Source organism: Globicephala melas, chromosome 3 (assembly GCF_963455315.2).
Source record: "Globicephala melas chromosome 3, mGloMel1.2, whole genome shotgun sequence".
Classification (NCBI taxonomy): Eukaryota; Metazoa; Chordata; class Mammalia; order Artiodactyla; family Delphinidae; genus Globicephala; species Globicephala melas.
This window is the reverse complement of record NC_083316.1, coordinates 126,758,560-126,779,073: the sequence shown is the minus strand read 5'-3', so window position 1 is coordinate 126,779,073 and position 20,514 is coordinate 126,758,560. Positions and strand designations below refer to the sequence as shown.

Here is a 20,514-nt window from a genome sequence, read left to right as displayed (position 1 = left end):
CCTCCTAACATATTGTCATGTTTACTTATTGTGTGTCTATCTTCCCTCTGCTGGAATGCAGATTCCATGAGGGCAGAGATCTTCATTTTGTTTACTAATAAAACTCCTAAAATAGTGCCTGGCATGCAGTAGGTGCTGAATAAATATTTACTAATGAATTGTGAGGATTCAATGTGACATTGCAAGTAAAGCACTTACAACAGTGCCTGGCTCATACAAAATGCTCAATAAATAGTACATACGATTACGATGCTTGAGGAAACCTCACCTCTATCCTTGCTGGGGCCAGCCTCCTCATATCCTATCTCAGAAGGTGTTGCTTCTGAAGCCAAGCAGGACCCTGTGGGGCTCCCAGGTACAAATCCTTTCTGTGTCCCCATTTCTTGTTTGTAGAAAATAGGCTTTATTTAGAAGCAGGTTCAAACAGTTGCTAATCAGGGAAGGGAGGGAATGCAGAAACAAGGGAGGAGCAGTGAAGAAACAGTGCAGCCTTGGGTCAGGGTCCTGGTTCTTCCTGAAGGAATATACATAACAATATCTTTTCTTTTTTTAAAAATAAATTTATTTATTTATTTTTGGCTGCGTTGGGTCTTCATCGCTGCACGCGGGCTTTCTCTAGTTGCAGAGAGCGGGGGCTACTCTTTGTTGCAGTGTGCAGGCTTCTCATTGCGGTGGCTTTTCTTGTTGTGGAGCACCAGCTCTATGCATGCGGGCTCAGTAGTTGTGGCTCGCGGGCTCTGTAGTTGTGGCTCACGGGCTCTAGAGTGCAGGCTCAGTACTTGTGGCGCACAGGCTTAGCTGCTCTGCGGCATGTGGGATCCTCCCGGACCAGGGCTCAAACCCGTGTCCTCTGCATTGGCAGGCGGATTCTTAACCTCTGCGCCACCAGGGAAGTCCCTCATAACAATATCTTTGAGTTCTTCTGCAGGAACTAAGGCCCCCACCCAGGAGGAGGATGTTAACTTCAGCCTGAGCACAAGATTCCTGGAACCACCCTGTTACCTCGCCACCAGCCAATCAGAAGAAAGTCACACACCTTGCAGCCCTCACCCAAAATTTTGCCTATTAAAAATTTCCCCCCCAAACAATTGGGGAGTTTGGGGATTTTGAGCATGAGCCACCCATTTTCCTTGCTTGGCCCTGCAATAAACCTTTCTCTGCTCCAACTCTGATGTTTCAGTGTGTTTGGTGTCACTCTACTTCGGACACATGAACTTGCGATCGGTAACACTTCTGTTGAATACTAACAGCAGATCTCATCTTAAGGTAATTACTTTATTTATTTATTTATCTATTTTAATTTCTTCTTAGTCTCCTACTAGATTGCATTCATCTTTTGGTCACAACACTACTCTCATTCAAAGGTCTAGGTTATGTGGGATCCATCTGCTGTGGCCATCATAGCACTTTATAGTTTCCAGATTACAACTGCCTAAACCGTATTGTAACAAAGACCTAACCATCTGTCTTCCATAAGAGTGGAAGCTCCATGCGGGCAGGTCTAGGCAGCATTTCCCATTTGCTCACTTTAGTCTCCCAGCTCAGTGCCCAGCATGCAGCAGGTAATCAATAAATGTTGGGGGGATGTATAGATGAAAGAACATACTAGGTTCCCTTGCTAAAAAGGCTTAGAGTTCTCTAATTAGTGAGAGGTTAAAGACAGCCTTTGGAAAGAGCATTGATTATCCCTATCTTTTGCTTGAGCTAACTGAAAATCAGAGCATCTAAGAGTCTTGCCTATGAAGACTCAGCAGCCCAGGGTTGCCATCTTTCCATCAAAGCAGAATTTCTAAGGGGTGGGTGGGTGGGAAGTACTACTGATTTCACTGCAGCATCACCTCCTCCAGGAAGTCTTTACAAATCCCCTGGGGGACAGTCATTCTCAGTTTCCTCTGGATTCCCAAAGAGTTTATCACTTTTTTATTATTCTATGGTTTTCCCCACAGCCCCGGATTATGACTGGTGGTCTGTCTCCCTTTCTTCTGGACTATGCACTCTCCTGAGCCAAGCTAGAGCAAGCGCCCCTCTGGAGTCACCTGGCACAGGTTTGAATCCGGCTCCACAACTTACTAGCTGTGTGACCGTTTAAAAACTGGGCTTCTCTGGGCTCTCCTCTGGAAAGTGGCTAAGTAATGTCACAGACCTGAAGGGGCTGTGGAGGGACAGAATCTGATCAGGCAGATTAAGTGCTTGGCTTTAATTTTATCAAGCTTCAAGGTTCTGTTTCTCAACAAATCTTTGGTGAGCAGTAGGAATTTGGGGACAGTGTCCAGAACTGGAGTCGGGAGCTTTGACTTCCAGCCCTGAACGGCCGAGTGACCTTGGCCAAATCCTCCTCCCCTCTTCAGGTCGCAGGTCTGGGGTCTGAGCAGAGACGGAGTTTTTCCTGGCGAGGCCCCTCCCGGCTGGTGACATTCTAAGATTCCAGGAGCGAATGAACTTGGCGGGGGCTGGGGGGTGGGGGGGTGGGGTCGGCGGGGAGGGGGGGAGGCGGGACGAGCCCGATTGGGCCTTGCGCGCCACGTGTCCGGCCCGGGAGCCGAGGACTGTTCTCCCGGCCCGCCCCTGCGCTGCGGCTGCTGCTGCTAACGGGCTCTGACCCAGCGAGCTCCGCGTCCGCCTGCTCGTCTGTCCGTCCGCTACAGGAGGCTTCCGCCGCGCGGTGAGAAGGTTGAGGTAGGAGACGGGATCGCTCCAGTGGACCCCCACCCCTTCCGGCGGGCTTCAGGGATGCGGGGGGCGAGCCATAAATGCCCAGTCATCGCTGACCCACGCCTGCCGCCGGCTCCGGGGAGGGGCGCGGGAGGTGGGGGCCGCGGGGACCGGGAACCCGAGGGCGCGGGAACCCGAGTGGGTCGCGGGCAGGGCGCGTCTGCGCAGCATAGTGGAGCAAATCCACTGCCGCAGGCGGGGAAGCGGAGGCGGACGGCGGGCGGGAGGGAAGGGAAGAGAAAGGAGGGGAAGGGAAGGGAGGCGAGGGGAGGCGAGGCGAGGGGAGGGCCGGCTCTGCAGAGGGTGTGGTGGAGGGGCGGGGGGGCACCTGGGCCGGGGCCACGCAAGCTGCTGGCCGTGCTTTGCGGGACTAAAGCGACTCTGAAGGCCCGGGGTTGGAGACAGCTGGACAGGGGACGGACCCGCAGGTAAGGGTGTAGCGGAAGCCGAAGACTGAGGGCAAGAAGAGTCGGACCCTGCGCTGCACCTGAAATGGTGGTCGTTGGGGCAGGGCTCTTTGTGTGCAGGCTGATGGGGGACCGGCTGTCCACACCTCAGGGCCCCAGTGGACCCTCCCGCCCTCTTGGGGCCACTCCTCGCCTCTAAAGGAGACTCCAACTGGGCTCCAGGGGCCTTGTGTTGGGCCAGAGGCCCCACCCTTCTTCCTGCGCCCCCTCAGCCCAGTTTCGGCCTTTCCAAAGCTTGGGGGCTTCAGATGACTCCGCAGATGCGAGCGTGGGCGTGAAATACCTTGAGTCGGAATCCCAGCTCCACCAACAACGTGCAGTGTGACCTTGAATCCGTAGCTTTCCCTGTCTGAGCCTCAGTTTCCTTCCCCAAGTCCAGAGCTGATAAACCCAGCCTCTCAGAGGAAACAATGGCTGTGAAAATTGATTTATCTGTCAGCTGCAAGGAATGATTACAGGTTTGGAAGTCTTGACTACAGGCCTGGGAAGCCTGGCCTACCCAGCTAGGCCGTGCAAGGGGACGGGGTGGGGGTGGGGGTCCTTTGGGAGGATCCACCCTTTGCTTCCTCCCTCCCCCTCCTTTTCTCTAAACTCTGATGGGTCTTCCCCGACAATTCCAAATTTGGACATATGGCTTCTGGGTTTGTAAAATAACTCTGGTTTCCCTGGTCTGCCCTTTTCCCTCACTTCCCCTTCTCCCCTCTACCCAAAGCACACCTTAAATTGCCCGCCCCACTGACCCAAATGGGATATCGTGACCTGCTTAGCCCTCCCTTTGGAGGTGAATGACTGCGCAGCTTCAGCTGCCATGGACCCTGCCCCTCTGGCTGGCAGGCCCTGTGCCATGGCAGAGGGCACTGGCCTAGGGGCCGGTGGAAAGCTGGGTCACAGTTCCAGGAGCCAGGGGTCCTTGGGCAAGCCCCTTCCTTCTCTGTGCTTCAGTTACCATTCTGTGGCGAAGTCTGCTGAACTGGCTGCCCCTTGCAGCGCTGGTGTTCTAGAATTCAACTGTTCTAAGATTTAGGATGGTGGGAGTAGGGTGGGGCAGAGGCCTCTATCCCCCTATGCAGCTGTGACATTCACTCAGACATCTTTCTTTGCCTTCCACTCCTTGTTCCCGAGGCGCGGGCTGCTGGGATACAGAAAATATTTGTGGTTTCTGGGTAAGGGTCACAGCTGTTGCTGGGGCAGACTGTGGATGTGAATGTGCAGAGGAGGGGGCTGTCCCTGGGAAGTCGGGGACCTGGCCTCTTGGGGCTTGTTCCTGGGACAGGGTCGGGGAGCTCTGCAGTGTTGGGTAGCCGCCAGCGTCTGGACCATCTGCACTGCAGCACCCAGAGGGAGCCCTGGGCCACCAGGCTCCAGCCACACCCAGTCCCAGCCTCTGCCCTGCCACTAGCCACCTGGAGCCCTGGGGACACGCCTACCCCTCTGAGCCTTAGTGCCTGCCTCTCTAGAGGGACAAGAGCTGTGCCCAGGGCACCCAGCTGGTAAAATGGGTTGGAGTTGCCTGGCTTTTCTTCATGGCCATTCTAGAATTTTCCAGGGAGGTCCAGTAGTGTCACCAGCCTCACCCCACCCAACCCCTCTAAGATGCTTCCTGGGTGGGGACAAAGCACAGGATGTGGTCTCTACCCTGATTTTCGAGCAAGCATGTCTGTCTACCTCCCTCTCAAAAGAGGAGAGGAAGTCTTGGGTGAGGATGCCTTTATTCATCCTTTTAAACTTCTTGGTTTGGAATCCAGCCATATTCCCCTTCCTCCTGGGCTTGAGAACCCTCCCCACTCACCCCACCCCCAGACTAGCTAAGGAGGAGTGCCTGTCCTTGGGTTCTCAGAGCCTCAGATCCCCCGCCTGTAAAATGAGGATGAGGTTGATAGCCCCCTCATGAGATTATAAGATGGGAGATGTGAAAAAGTGCCTTGTAAACTGTAGAGTGCCCTGCCCAGAGAATCGAGTGCTCTGTGGTGTGGTGCCCCAGAAGGGTGTAGTGCTTGAGAAAGCAGGTGGTCCGAGCCTCAGGTTCCTCATCTGCAAAATGGGTGTCCTCGTAAATAATAGTAAAACAGTCATTTTTATTATTTATTGAGCGCTTCTAACTCACCAGGCCTTGGCTGAACCCTATGTTAGATGCTGTCACCACGCCCGTTTTGCAGATGTGGAAACTCAGCCCTCAAAAGTTTAGGATAGAAAGAATATTAACACTTACCTAGGGCGTCCTGTGTGCCAGGGCGTCTTCTGAGCACTAGATATGTCTTAATTCTTTTCACGCTCACCACAACTCTTCTGAGGTGAGCATAATTTTTATCCCCCATTTTACATTTGAGGTTAAGTGTGTGCCCAAGGCCACACAGCTCCTAAATAACAGGTCAGGCTCTGATCTTAGGCAGTCTGGCTCCTGCCTCTGTACTGGGAGACACTGTGCTTTGCTATCTCTCACAAAAGTGACCTGAGCATTCCAACCCAGGCCAGTCCAACTCCAAACCTGGGGCCCCTGGACCATATCCTGGGGCCTTATCCTGCCTGAGGATCAATGATTCTGGGTCAGGAGAGGGAAAGACTCTGCTCTCTAAGAAACCCTAGTGCTGTGAGCTGGGGGGTGTGCCCGGGCACAGGGCCAGGAATGGCATTTACTCTGGCTTCATTAAAGGCAGGTCCTGGAGGGCGGAGGGGCTGGTCTTTGGTGTCTCCCTGCAGACTGGGGGAGGAGCCATCAGGAAAGGGGAAAGGGAAGGATCTAGATTTTGTAGGCCAGGGGCCTCCAAAGGGGGGTACATACAACCTGGGAGGCACTAAGATGATTTTCTGGGATGCTGGAAGAAACTTAGACTTCTTATTATATATGCTTTTAATCTTATGCTTAAAAATGTATATGTTTGTTTATCATGATCTTTTTTTTTCCTTAGTTACTGGCGGTGTATAGGATCAAAAAAATTTGCAGATCACTGCACAAAAATTTGTCAGCTTCGTGGGGTGGGAGATTCATCTGTCTCATTGTCTGTTCTACCCCCACCTCCTGCCAATGGGCATGCAGGAGGCCCTCAATAAATAGGTTTTGAAAAGTGAGCCTCTGCTTAATCACTAGCTTTCTTTATGAGCTGGGCAAGTTACTTAACCCCTCAAGTTATTTCCTCTCCTGGCTGTTTAATGAGTCTGAAAACCAGTAGGCAAGGTGATTCCTTTTTATTCTATGATTTTTCAAGGGAGTCACTAAAGAAAGCCTGAAAACCACTCAGTACCTTTCACTCAACAATGCTTATGAACCACACTTAGTAGTAAGGGTACATTAAGGAAGCATATACAGTAATTTTAAAGAAAAGGTAAAATCATGCCTCAGATATAAAAATGATCATGTGTGAAAGATTTTATTCTACTCAATAATCAGTGACTGGACCAGGCAGATGTTAGAACCAGCTCAGAAGAGAATCAGCAGATGCCTTTATATTGAAAGGAATGTACAAATGGAGGCAAACTTGTTTTTCCACCAGAGGTGGGGGAAGGGAAGGGAAGTCCACTGAACCTTTATCAGATGGGACAGAATGAGCATGTCTCTAAGAATTATCGTGCATTTTTACAGATTTTTTTTTCTTCTCACAATACCTTGGAGACAAGCAGCCTCCATCTCATTGAGGAATGATAAATCCACAACGGTTGACCCAAGCCACTCACGAGTAGATGGTTTTACAGTCACACTGTGGTTCAGAGGTGGGAGAAATCCCTCCTGGCTTCCTAGAAAAGTTAGCAGAATCACCTAGGAAAGTTTTCAAAAATTACCAAAGCCCAGGCTTCATCCCTGGCCTGTTGAATCTCTGGGGGTGGCCTTATGTGTTGGTAAGTTCGAAAAACTCCCCAGGTGGTATTAATAAAGCCAGAATTGAAAAAGCACTGGTTTTGTTGCTAGAAGGCTGGTTAGAAAATGCCAGTGGAAGAGATTCCTGGTTTAGGGGGAGAGGGTGTGGTAGTGGGTGAAGAGGTGGAAGGCGAAGGCAGACAAATCAGGACGGGTGTCAGCGGCCATGAGTGCGGAGCTCAGAGGGCCTGCATCGAAGGGGGGCCGTTGGAGATGAGTGGGCAGAGTCCCTCCGGCACTCTTGGGGCGCAGGGGTCTGGGTGATTGTTTTTTGCGTGATCTTCCAGGTTATAAAATTTTTCTCAATTTGCCCTTACCCTCCACACCTGATCTCACCCCCTAATACTCAACATCTCCTCTCTCCTCTCAGAAGTACGCTCTGTTCCACCAAAGCCCACAGGCTACGTCTTGAGAACAGAAATGCTTTTTCTTATGCCGGTGTTTCTTCTCCCCTCTTTCTTCTCCTTCCTCTGCTTCATTCCATCGAGTCCAAACTTTTTTTTTTTTTTGGTTGTGGCAGGCGGGCTCCTTAGTTGCATCATGTGAACTCTTAGTTGCGGCATGCATGTGGGATCTAGTTCCCTGACCAGGGATCGAACCCGGGCCCCCTGCATTGGGAGTGTGGAGTCTTAACCCCTGTACCACCAGGGAAGTCCCAAGTCCAAACTCTTGATTGTGTACTTGTATCAGCCCTAATACGCATCTTTAACTTTATGTATGTATAGCGAACATCAACAATGGAACATGAAAGGGCAAGATCAATTTAGAAAGTTGTAATATTCTCACTCTGCACCCCAATGGATCACTGTGCCCAGTACCCCACTTTGGAGACAACTGCTCTAATAACGGTGATTGTGATAACAGAAGCTACCACTTATTAAACATCTACTCTGAACCTGACCATGCTAAGTATTTTACCTGCCTTACTTCATTGAATTTTCACAAAAACCTTATGAGATTATCATTTCTGAGATGAAGAAACCGAGTCAGAGAGAAATGATGTAACTCCCCCAAGGTCATGAGCAGTCAGGATTTGAACTCAGGCCATGACTACAAAGCCCACATTCTTTATTACAATGCCACCCTGCCTCCTTTGTAAATGTTTGGGACTTCATATGCATCTTGTAGATGTGGAAACTGAGATTCATATTTAGGTAACTTACAAAATTACTAATTGGTGGGGAGGAGAGCTGTGACTCAGTCCTTCTGCAGGACTTGGACAAGACCTTCTGTCTGGCTCTCGGTTTCCCCAATGCTATAGTTAGGCAGTGGTGGTTGAGCCAGCCCTGGTATTCTCTACCCCAGGGTGTTCCTTCTGGAGCGAGTCCTGATTGCTTGCAGCCTAAAGGACTGAGGCAGGAGGTGGCCACAGCAGCACAAGGCCACCATCAGCTCTATCGTTGAATGGGTTTCTGGAAAATGGGTTTCTGGAATGATCTTCCATGATGAGCCTTCATGGAAATCCAGGTCCAAAGAGATTTAGGGTTCCTGAGAGGAGAGAGGCACTGGTGTATAGTGGCCATACCTGCCAGTCTTGAGAAGCTATTTCAACCAAGATGGTGAAACTTGCCTATTGGGGGTGGGGTGGGGATAGAGAGGAGTCCTGTGGCCTTGGGGGAGAACTCTCCTAGGACTGTTATTCTGAGATTTTGCTGTGAAAATCCCTGGTTGATACCTACAAAAGCCTCTCACATCCACTCTGGCTTTTCCCAAGGAGGGAGTGATATTATCCACATTCTGCAGATGAAGAAACTGAGGTCTAGAGAGACAACCTGGCTTGTCTGTGGTTACAGAGGGGCAGGCTGGGAACCAGAACCTGGGTCTTTTCCTTCGGCCTCTTCCTAACGTCCCAGCGTGTTATTACCCGGGGGTGGGATGCAGGGATGTGAGCCATTGTCTGGGCCTGGCAAGTCACTTATCCTCCCTGAGATGCCTTTACTTCATCTAGAAAGTGAGGGGCTTGGAAGTAATTGTTAAGGGCCCTCTGGGGTTCTGAAACATTGGATATAAAACATTTATTCAGGCAACCTGGGAAGTGTGGTCTGGGTCGCCCTGGGAGGGATCAGAGCCCCTCGTAAAGCCAGGGTAGATGGCGCCTCTGTGATTAGCTCCAGAGCTTCCCTGAAACCTCAGAGGAGGGGCTGTGGGAGCCTGGCCCCCCTGAACTGCAATCAGAACATCTAGTTCTGGAAGTTTGCTTTCCATGTATACACAAGACGTGCACTCACAAGAGGCACATATAAACTGCTCTCAGAGCTGAGAGTATTTTCCCAAAGACTTGGAGGCTCCTCCTCTGAGCCGTCCAGATGGGCCTGGGCTGCCGCCAGCAGCTGAAGTTTCCAGCAACAAGGCCAAAGGAAAATGCTTCGAGGCTGGAGGTGCAGGAGACGGGCCTCAGCTGACTTCCTGGGCCTCATGCAGTCCCTTTTTCTCTGCCGGCCCTGGAGCTCCCTCCAAACCTATGTTCTCCCTGCTGTGTCACATGTATTTTGCCCATACCATCCCCCAGACCTGGGGAAACCCAGAGCTGGCTCCTGGCCAGACCCTAGGGTAGATGTGGGTTCCTGCTCCCCCTCGGGGGAGTTTCTATTTCCTAAGGAGAGCTCAAGTTTGTACCAAAGGGCCCCTGGTTGTCAGGGAAACAGCAGGGTTTCCTCAAGCTCTGCTGTCAGCTCGCTGCGGTTACAGGCAGATCACTGCCCTCTGCTCTTCACCCCCAAGCCCATCATCTCACATCTGTCTGCTGACTGTAGTTTGGGGGACTTGTATTCAGGCAGTGGGGACACATGGGTAAACATGACAAAGCCCTGTCCTCAGAATGTCCCCCTAGCACACTGAATGCCACCATTTACGTCTCTGGCCTGGCCTTGACATAAGTTGGGTCTCATCCTCCAACTCTCCAAGGCAGAAAGGGGAAAGCCCCAGTTCTGTACTTAAGATAAGCTTGAATTCAGAGATGAGCAACGTGCCCAAGGTCACATAGCTGGTAAGGGACAAAACAGATTTGAATCCAGGTCTGTCTGTCTGACTCCAAACCTGTGTTCTCCCTGCTGTGTCACATGTCTCCTGTGGCCCCAGAGTGAGAGAGCAGGATTATGGGCTGAGATCAGGGGCTGATTTCCCCTCAGTGTTGTTCTTGTTTTTTGTTTTTTTTTTGGCGGGGTGGGGTGGCGTAGGGGTGATGGTATGTGAAGAACTGGAAAACACTGAGGTTACGCATCTCCTTTGTTTCTACCCTCTGTTCTGGTTCAGTTCCTTGTAGCTCTTACTGGATATAAGTCTGATAGAGTTTGTTATTTTTACTTTAAAAAAGTAATACGTAGACATGGTTTAAAAAGATCAAACCGTGCAGTCCTGACTACACTGGACAGCACTGGTCCTTCTTTCTCCTCACATCCCAAGAAGATTGTGGCTCTTCCATCTCTGCCCTCCTGCAGAGAGTGCTCAGTAGCTCCCCCGCTCCCCCTTCTCTAACCCCTTTCCAAAGCAGCAATGTCCCTTTTTACCTTTCTTTTTAGATAAGATATCTTTGTTTCTTATTCCTTCACTGCAGACCCTGTGTCCTGACACCCCTTTCAGTGAGGTCGTGTGTCCTGTTTGTTCAGTTGCCCACCCTCACCCATGATCTGTCCCATCAGAGAAAAACCCAAGTCTTTACAGTGGCCTTAGGCACTGGTCCCTTGATGCCACGTCTTACCAGTGTCCCCACCCCACTCCCTGCCGCTGTATCAGCCACACTGACCTCACTGCCTTCAGGTAGCCATGTAGTTCATGAGGCCTCTGGCCACTCCACCTGAGATCACACCCCTTGTCACTCTCTCCCAACCAAGCTTCATCTTTTCTCCTTAGTTTTTATCATATGTTTGTTATCCTTCCCCATTATAGAGGAAGCTCCAGCAAAGCACATGTTTTAGAAAGTCTCTTTTATTTACTGGTATATCCTCAGTGCCCAGAGCAGTGCCTTAGAGGAGTAGATGCTAAAGAAACCATAGCCCGTCAGATATTTGCAACAGGTGACCCAGAGCCCCTTGAGGGTGCCCATCTACAGACTGTTAAGCCCCGAATTCTGGAACTGTTCTTGGTGACTTGGAAAGAGAGCATGCATGGTGCAGATGGCATGGACCCTGGGATCTAGACTTTGTTGAATTCAGGGTCTTTTTTTTTTTTTTTTGGCGGTACGCAGGCCTCTCACTGTTGTGGCCTCTCCCGTTGCGGAGCACAGGCTCCGGACGCGCAGGCTCAGCAGCCATGGCTCACGGGCCCAGCCGCTCCACGGCATGTGGGATCTTCCCGGACCGGGGCATGAACCCGTGTCCCCTGCATCGGCAGGCGGACTCTCAACCACTGCGCCACCAGGGAAGCCCCAGGGTCTCTTTTTAATTTAAGTATAGTTGATTTACAATGTTGTGTTAGTTTCAGGTGTACAGCAGAGTGATTCAGCTTTTTCAGATTCTTTTCCATTTTATGTTATCACAAGATATTGAATATAATTCCCTGTGCTATGCAGTGTGCTGGTTAGTGGTCGTGCCCTTTCCCTCTTTCAAGTTCTCCTGGTTCCAAGAGTCTTTCCCATCCTGCTGTGAGCATCTGGACACTGGCTAGTCCATCCATTATCCTCCAAAAACTGCACCTGGCCCTGAGCTGGGTCTTTGGGTGTGATTTAACCTGAAGGGCTGGAGGCAGCTGGAAAACAGCTGCGGGAGCACACTCTCCCTTGAAGGGAATGAGGCTGAGGAAATTTAGGGGAAAGAATGGAGGGAATCAGAGTGCAGAGGAATCTCATGGCAATTCTTTTTTCTCCACAGTGTTGTCTGCTGCAGAACTCGAGACCATGGCCAAGCTAGCACAGGTAAGGAGGCTTTCCCCTCCTATAGTCCTTCCCCTGGGCCTGGGCTTCTCACTGTGCCTGCAGCACAGATCCCTGGTACCTTCAGTTACAAAAGAGCTGGAGAGGTTCTCAGGCTTTGCTTGCTCCTATTATATAAGTCACAGCTCTTTCAGATGCAAGTGACCGATGACAACACACAACATCCTAAGCAGAAAGGAGGTGTATTGGCTCACATGACTGAGAAGCCCAGGGCTTCAGGTCTGGCTGGATCCAGGGGCCCATGTGATATTGTCATGATCCTGCCTCCGTGAACTGGGCCTCCTCTGGGTGGCTTCATTCTTGGACACATTCTTCCTTAATTATTCATACTAGCCATCAGCAGCAGCTCTAGGCTTCCATTCTGCTTCCTGGGCAGCGTGCAGGATACAACATAATTTATACCAAACGATTCCAGGGAAAGTCTTGGGTTTGGTTTTCATTGGCTGGGCCTGGGTAACTTGGATCCAGGTGGTAGAGCTGGTCCCACCTGAACTGCCTGGCCCAAGAGTGGTTCCCCCAGGAAGGGAGATGGATACTGGATAGGCAAAAGCATTAGAGAGGGTCCTCTCTGCTCTGGAGGTGGATTTGGGTCCTCTCTGTCACATGCATTTGGGATTAAGTTTCCCTGGCTTGGGAGACACCAGTCTTTCATGCTGTCTGAGCGCTTTGCTGGGCTGTGGAATTTGAGGTGTATCAAAGCTTTTACTCCTGTGTGTGGCCAGGATTAGGTTCCGTCCTTGGTCAGAGCTAGGTGTTGCTCTGGGCCAGGGTTTGCCCTGTTGGCTGGCCTTAGAGAAAAAGACGTGGTCACTGCAACAGTGGGGTTGAAAAGGGAAAATAAAACAAAGGGACCCCTGACTTGGCCCCTTTGGTCCCTCATGTCAATCGTAGAGCTATTGGCCACAGACATAATACAGGAGCTGTGTGATCTTGGGTGAGTCCTTTACCTTCTCTGTGGCCCCAGTTTCCATTAGGAGGTGATTGAGCTCAGTGATAGCTAAACTTTGTCCCCATCTTCATGACTTGCCACCCAATGAACAAGGGCCTTAAGGAAGTCTATTCACAATTTTTGAAGAGCACAGTGTGTTATATGATGTAGGATCAGTACTCAAAAAAGACTTAGCCGTGGCCTCCCTGTCGGCCTCTGAGGAGCACACTTTGCACAAGTGGCCTCTCTGACCAGGAGAGAGTGCTAGTGGTTATAGACAAAGATCCAAGGCGTAGTTGTTGTTGCTACCCATTTCCCATGAGTAATCATCCCAGAGTTACTTCCTGAGAGGCATTCGAATTGCAGGGTTCTGGATGACCCAAGTGGACAGATCAGGTCCTGGGAGACCAGGGTGGCCAGGACCTAGGGCACATATCTTTGGACTCCTGCACCAGTGCTCCCAGACCCTGCTGTCTGCCTAGCAGACCTGTGCTTTCTTGTCGCCACGGACCAGCAGCCACAGACATCCTACAAGCAAGAGTCCTAGGATGGCAGAGCCTTAGGGCGTCCCTTATCCTATGGGATGCGTTGGAGCCCCCATGCACAGTGCTAATGCTCTAGTGGGAGCAGTAAAGGAGCTCTGGGGGCACGCAGGTTGAGGAAGTAGGAAAAGTTGCCCGGAGAGAGTTACTTGAGGAAGAGCAAGGGAGCTGAGAGTGCTTTAGGTAGAGGGGATGCTGGAACAGAGGGGCAGAGGGGAGAGAACATGTGTGCAGGTCAGTAAAAGCAATTTGGATGCTTGGAGTGCAAGGGTCGGGGGAAAGAAGAAGGTGGCTGAAGACAATACAGGTCTTCCTTGACCTGCAGTGGGGTTACCTCCCAGTAAACCCATGGTTAGTTGAAAACATCATGCGTTGAAAATGCATTTAATCCACCGACCCCACTGACCGTCAGAGCTTAGCCTCATCTACCTTAACTGTGCTCAGAACTCTTACAGGAGCCTACTGTTGGGCTAAGTCATCTAACACACAGCCTATTTCATACTAAAGTGTTGAATATCTCATGTAATGTATTGAATACGGTACTTAACGTGAAAGCCAGAATGGTTGGGTACAGAATCGCCGTCGGTGTATTCGATGACCACCCTCGTGGTCGCGTGGCTGCCTGGGAGCTGCGGCTTGCCCCTGCTGCCCAGCATCGTGAGAGACGACCCTACAGCATATCGCAAGCCCAGGAGAAGATCAAAATGTACAATTCGAAGTACAGTTTCTACTTAAAGTGTATCACTTTTCGAATAATCGAAGTTGGATTAGTCGGGTACTGCCTGTGCTAGGGAAGAGTGAGAAAGGTCTTCCTTCCACTGAGCTGAAGTTTGTGTCTAATGCTCCCAATTATTAGCACCCCAACTCTGCTCCTGTGCACCCCTTCCCAACACACACATGCGTGCACACACGTGTACACACACACACACACACACAGAGGCACAGAACAAGCCACTCCCTCTTTTCTCTGGTCCAGGCCGCCCCCAGTTACTTCTACTGTGATCTCTGTGTCAGTTCTCCCTCTGTCCTTCCAGAAGGGGGGACCCTGAGGCCCAAAGTCATAAAGAAATAGTGTGGTGTCATAGAAAGGCCCAGAGGCATGGCTCTGTGGCCTTCATTTCACAGGGATGTTCTGGGTTTGACGTGAAGGTGAGGGGACAGGGCGAGAGTGGCAGGTGTTGGTGGGAGACCTGGGTCGGGCCTGCTCCAGGTGGAGTCCTGGTGGGGCAGCCACCTCTCTGACTCATGTGGCTTAGGTTTCCGAGCGGCCTCGGGACTCCTGCTCTAGCAGCAGCCTGGGTGGAGCCTGGGGTCCAGGCTGCTCACCAGCTGGCACTGGGGCCTGCTGAATATTTCAGGGTAGAAAGTCCTTTCTCCTCTTCTCTCCCCTCCCCTCGCCGGTACTTGAGGCCAGGAACCTGTGTGCCAGAGGAGTGGCAGGCGGTCAGGGTGAGGTGGAGAAGTGGGGACAGCTGTGCAGGTGGCACTGGGAGATGTAAATTCACCAGGTTGGTGTGAGAATGACCAATGATGGGAAACCTGGGTGATTTGAAGGACTGTCCCTGCGTCTCTAAATGTGACCAGTGCTGGGGCCCCCCTGCGCCGCCCTCTCCCCGTGGCTGTGATCCTGCAGGGTGCTGGGATAACTAGTCTGACGGGCTACTTACTATTGTTGTGCAAAGAGCCACATGGGAGAGAGACCGACTTGCAGCTGGCCAAGCCCGCCTCTAAGGGGAGCGTTTTCTCCTGTTGCGGACGCACAGGCTCAGCGGCCATGGCTCACGGGCCCAGCCGCTCCGCGGCATATGGGATCTTCCCGGACCGGGGCACGAACCCGTGTCCCCTGCATCGGCAGGCGGACTCTCAACCACTGCGCCACCAGGGAAGCCCTAAGGGAGCGTTTTGATCGGGACTTGTGTCAGCAGTTGGACTTCCTGTTCTCCAGCATGGCATGGCCTCATCTTTCAGCTGCAGCCTCTGCCCCAAATGCTGCCTCAACCACTGCACTGGGTGAGGAGGGAAGAGGGGGGAGCAGAAGCAGGAGAGAAGGTGTCAGCTTACTGCTGGGACCTCTTCCCTTCTTCCTGGGGGCTCCGCTTCCATCCTTCCCCTCTCCTCCTCCCTCCCTCCTGCCCACTTACAATCCCACGATCTTGGCAACTTTGGGCATCTGCAAGAGCCCTGAAGAATCTGGGCTTGCTTTCCTGACTGTTCTTGTATGCTCTTGGCGCCAGGCCCTTGCCATGCTGTTTCTCTGTATGAAGCCTTTTCCTTCCCTCCCCCACCCCTTGGGCCAGCTGTTGCTCATCCTTTAGGGCTCAGCTTAGCCTTCTCCTCCAGGAAGTCTTCTTTGATTGCTCAGGGTATGTTCACAGTCCTGTGTCTGCCCGTACACCTATCCACCTAGGAAACAAATGGTGCCTAGTTGTGGCAAGCCTTGAGCTAGCTGCTGGGAATACATCAAGACAGGTACGCGTGGAGCTTTCTAAAGGGAGTATCTCTTTTCTGGTCTGGGTATCTGGCGTGTGTCACTCTTTCTTTCTCTGCCCAGCGGTGTGATCAGGTTGCAGGGGATTCACGGGTGGCGGGAAGAGGGCCGTTTCCCTTTCTGGTCATCCTCCCTGCCAGAACTTTAAATAGCAACCCTGCACCCACGCATGCATACCTTGGAGGAGCCGGCAACGGCTGACATAAACCAACAGAGCGTTCAAATGCCAGGCCGGGTCCTGCAGTGCAGGTGCCGGGAGACACAGGAGGTGGTCGGAGGCTCATTTGCTGCCGTGCACTTCTTACTGCTCTAGGCACAGTTATGCGAGCCACCCTGCCCCTCCCATGAAGCCTGTCCTGGTTCCCTCATGCACCTGGAATTGCCCTCCACTGTTTTCCCAAGTCGCTTTGCCTCTGTCGTGGGGTATTTATTACGAGCTCTATGCTAATTTGTGTTCTAGTCTCTCTCCTCCACTGGGTCAGAAGCTCATGAAAGTCAGGCTCGGGTCTTCTTTCTCCCTGAATCTTCGGCCCCTCACATCGGACCTGGCACAGGCTAAGTGCCCTGTCACTGCACTGTGTGCTTAGTGCCCTGGGCTCTGGTATCCACGGCTATCCCAGCTCTCGCTGCTCTCCGGGGCCCCATGGCTGACCCATATCTGACTTCTCTGTGAACCAGCCCATTGTGCATTCAGCTTCGATGTCTAAGATTCTCTGGCTCTGCCTCTCCCTGCCTTTGTCCCAAGGACCCAGCCAGCTTGTCCTCAGATGCCAGTTCATGGCTCAGTTTACTGGGCCCAGAAGAGCAGCACCTCATCTGGGTGTTGATTCTGAGGGTGGCTCTGGGCCCCCCACCCTGGGCCAGGACCCCACCCTCAGAAGCTGGCAGCTGCAAGGTTTCTGGAGCTAGAGAGCAAAGAGGAACTGGAGAGAGATGTGGGTTCTGTGTGACCCCAGCAAGTGTTCCCTTTGTGGGGCTTGGTTTCTTTGTTTCCATGATAGAGATCATCTGAAGCGCTTCTACAAGACACTAAAAAAATCACACTCGTGGAGGTGAAAGGGCTTTGTACATAGACATATGTGGAGCTCTGGTTACTTTTGCAGGAATCATTCCCACCCCCTGCACTCAGTCTGGGTTTTATCTCTCCCGGCTCCTGGGAAAGTGGTGCAGAGCCGGGGGCTTGGCCGAGCGCTCCTCCCGTGGGGAAATGGTACCACCCTTGGGGCAGGCGGTGGCAGGAGGTACAGGGAGAGTCCTCCGTACCCTTGCCCGGGCTTTCTGTAGCCAGAAAGAGGCAGGGAGCTCAGCCACGCTCCAGGTGAGCGACGACGGTGTCTGGGGTAGGACAGTGCAGGTGGGGATAGAGAGAAGTGGGCAGATTCCATCTCACCACGTCCCGGGTCTCTTCAGAGAACTGTGAAAATACACCCCTGGGTCTTGCCGTGGCCATTATGGAGGCTGAGTTTTGGGATTTGTAACCAATATCTGATCATTTTAGGGACAGCGGGGACCTGTATCCTGTGGCCAGGGCTGGGAACCCCGTTCAGGGCCAGCACCTCACCCTCTGCTCTTCTCTCCACAGGGCGCCAGGTACCGCGGCTCCATTCACGACTTCCCCGACTTTGACCCCAGCCAGGATGCCGAGACTCTGTACAACGCCATGAAGGGCTTCGGTGGGTGCTCGGCCCCCAGGAGTGGGGCCCTCAGGAAGAGAAGCGGGATTCAACTGGGCTTGAGGGTGTCCCCATACCAAAAGGATAGCCCTTTTGGTGGGCGGTGGGGTGGGATGGTGAGATGTCCTCGGTCATTCTTTGGTCTCCTCTCTTTATTATTATAATTTTATAATGAACTATTCGAATAAAAAGATCTAAAGAGTAGGAGAAACTTTACCCATAGACCTGCCGCCCAACTTGAGAAATAGCACTTACTTCCTCCTATAGTTGAAACCTCCATGGTGGGTCGCCCTCCTGATAGCATCACTCTGTCTTTTCTCTTGGGGGTAAGCACTACCCTGAATTTGCTGCTTATTCTCTTTTCTTTTCCCTATCACTGAAATAACCCTGTCCTGGGCGTTAGGACACCTGGGTTTTTCTAAGCCAGGCTCATTAGAAACCTTGGGTGAGTTGTTGCTCCTTTCTGGGCCTCAGTTTCCTTATCCGTGTGATGAGCTAGATCACGGGCCCTCTGAGCTCAGATACTCCATGTGCTAGGATCTCTCTCAGTGGTGGCTTGTCAGGTCCCCATAGATTCCCCCCTCCAACGTCACTGCCTCACGTGAGCAGAAGGCTGATGCTGAGGACTTGCAGGGAACAGCCCTGGTGGGCTTCCTGGAGGCAGGTTGGGGTAGGGTGACGGGTGCCTCCCCTCTTCTAGGCAGTGACAAGGAGGCCATACTGGAGCTGATTACTTCCCGGAGCAACAGGCAGAGGCAGGAGATCTGCCAGAACTACAAGTCCCTCTATGGCAAGGTAACCATGGCAACCAGAGGGCGGGTGGGATGGGGGTGGTGGTGAATGATTTCATTCACCTGTGTGTTCAGGGCCTTTTCTGAGTATTTTACTCCAGGTCAGCCTCTGTGCTGGCACTTCCGCCCTCCTTTTTTCTTTTGGCTGTGTTGCGTCTTTGTTGCTGTGCACGGGCTACTCTTCATCGCGGTGCGTGGGCGTCTCATTGCAGTGGCTTCTTGTTGCCGAGCAAGGGCTTAGGTAGTTGCGGGCGCGTGGGCTCAGTAGTTGTGGCGCACGGGCTCTAGAGCGCAGGCTCAGTAGTTGTGGCGCTTAGTTGCTCCGTGGCAGGTGGCATCTTCCCGGACCAGGGATCAAACTTGTGTCCCCTGCATTGGCAGGCGGATTCTCAACCACTGCGCCACCAGGGAAGTCCCTTCCTTTTTTCTTCTCTCAGGCAGGGGCCATTCAGCCATGGGAACATTTAGAGCACCTGCTTTACGCTGGGCACTGTGTTAGGGGTTAGGGCTACACAGGTGAATATGACCTGAGGGTGTTAACCCTATGGACTCACGGACCGTGGGAGAGACACACAGTGAACAAATAAACAGACAACGGCGGGGAAGAGGCACAGTGCTGTGGACTTGAATCCTGCCACTTGCTAGCTGCGTGCCTCTGGGGAGGTTACCTGATGTCTCTAAACCCATTTCTGAAGGCTGATGATAGTACGTACCTCCACGAATGAGGATTAAGTGAGATTACTTAGTCCAGTGCCTGTACAGAGTAAGTGCTCATTAAATGTAATCCTTATCATTATAACTGCTCTTCTATCTCCTCCTCCCTCTGCTCCGCAACCAGGACCTCATTGCAGACTTGAAGTACGAGCTGACAGGGAAGTTTGAACGACTGATTGTGGGTCTCATGAGGCCACCTGCCTATAGTGATGCCAAAGAAATTAAAGACGCCATCTCGGTATGAAGCGTGGGTCTGCGCATGTGTGAGGGTTGGGGGCGTGGTTAATGGGAGATTCCAACCTCTCCAGCAAGCGTTCAGTGAGCCGTGCACCCACCCCGCGTGTGTGCGCTGCTTGGAGGCAGCTTGCCCAAATCCTATCCCAGAGGGGCGCCACGGTCTCTTCCAGATGGACAGAGGTGGGACAGGTGTCGGTGTGAGGCCCACCCTGTGAAATGGGGCCCTTGGCCCACACGCCCACCCCAGCAGCTTACAGTCCCGAGGAAGCAGGACACAGGGAAGTGGAGACAGATTGTGTCCAACACCCAGAGGGCAAGGGCATGTTAAAGGAGGTCATGAGGACAGGCCCTGGGCTCGGGGTGGCTGGAGAGGGCGTCACAGAAGATGAGAGGATCGAGCTGGGCCCAGAGCCTGGAGAGGATTTGGTTTGATCAGAGTGGGCTGGAGAGGAAAGGGCAGCAGCGGCTGAGGAGGTGTGTTCAGGATCTGAGGGGCAGCCCAGGCTACTGGAAGTAGAAAGTCGCTCCCCACCAAGCGGCGGGAGACCAAATGCCCTCGAGTGTACTTAGCACTTTACAGTTTATAAAGTGCTATGATCTTTGCCTCAGATGAGCTAGTAAACATGAATTTGTTTCTAACTACTAAACGTAGCCATGTAAGAGGTTATCACCTTCTCATTCTTCCTGTGAGTTCAGTAGAGCAACTAGTATCATCTGCAACTAGTATCATCTCCATTTTATAGATGAGAAAAGAAAGGTGCAGAAAGATAGAGTTTTTTAATGAGTAGTCACAAAGCAAGCTTCAGGCAGAGGTGGCGCTAGAACCCCGTCTCAGGGCAGCAGCTCCAGCGTGGTGCCTAAGAGCTGTGTTAGGGGCACCCTGAGTGCTGCGGGTTTCCTTGCTCTGACCACCCCAGGTTCCCATCTCGGGGCTGGTGGCCTCCCATCCCAACCCTTGACTCACATGCCCCTTCCCCTCTCCCAGGGCATTGGTACCGATGAGAAGTGCCTCATTGAGATCTTGGCTTCGCGGACCAACGAGCAGATCCACCAGCTGGTGGCAGCGTACAAAGATGGTGAGAAGAGCGGGAGGGGCCATTCAGGGTTTTTCAGATGCATAATGAAGTTGATCACAAGAGTAGGGACCCTAAGACTCTACCCATTCACCTTTTTTTTCTCCTTCCCTCTGTTCTGTCCATCCATCCAATAAGTACCTGCTCCGTGCTGGGCAGTGTGCTAGGTTCT

General features: G+C 52.2%; 1 protein-coding gene across 3 annotated transcripts in view; it reads left to right on the top strand.

Moving 5' to 3' along the window:
• The first annotated feature begins 2,528 nt into the window (after window positions 1–2,528).
• Window positions 2,529–20,514, top strand: part of ANXA6 (annexin A6) — a 51,736-nt gene continuing 33,750 nt past the window's right edge. For 2 of the 3 annotated variants that reach the window (XM_060296489.1, XM_060296487.1), the window contains exons 1-6: window positions 2,529–2,676; window positions 11,835–11,878; window positions 17,437–17,527; window positions 18,228–18,322; window positions 19,157–19,270; window positions 20,255–20,345. In XM_060296489.1, the coding sequence (XP_060152472.1) occupies window positions 11,861–11,878; window positions 17,437–17,527; window positions 18,228–18,322; window positions 19,157–19,270; window positions 20,255–20,345 (409 nt within the window). In that variant the 5' untranslated portion in view covers window positions 2,529–2,676; window positions 11,835–11,860. Of the gene's footprint in view, window positions 2,677–3,031; window positions 3,141–11,834; window positions 11,879–17,436; window positions 17,528–18,227; window positions 18,323–19,156; window positions 19,271–20,254; window positions 20,346–20,514 lie in introns of those variants that run through there. The other variant, XM_060296488.2, reaches the window with a different exon arrangement.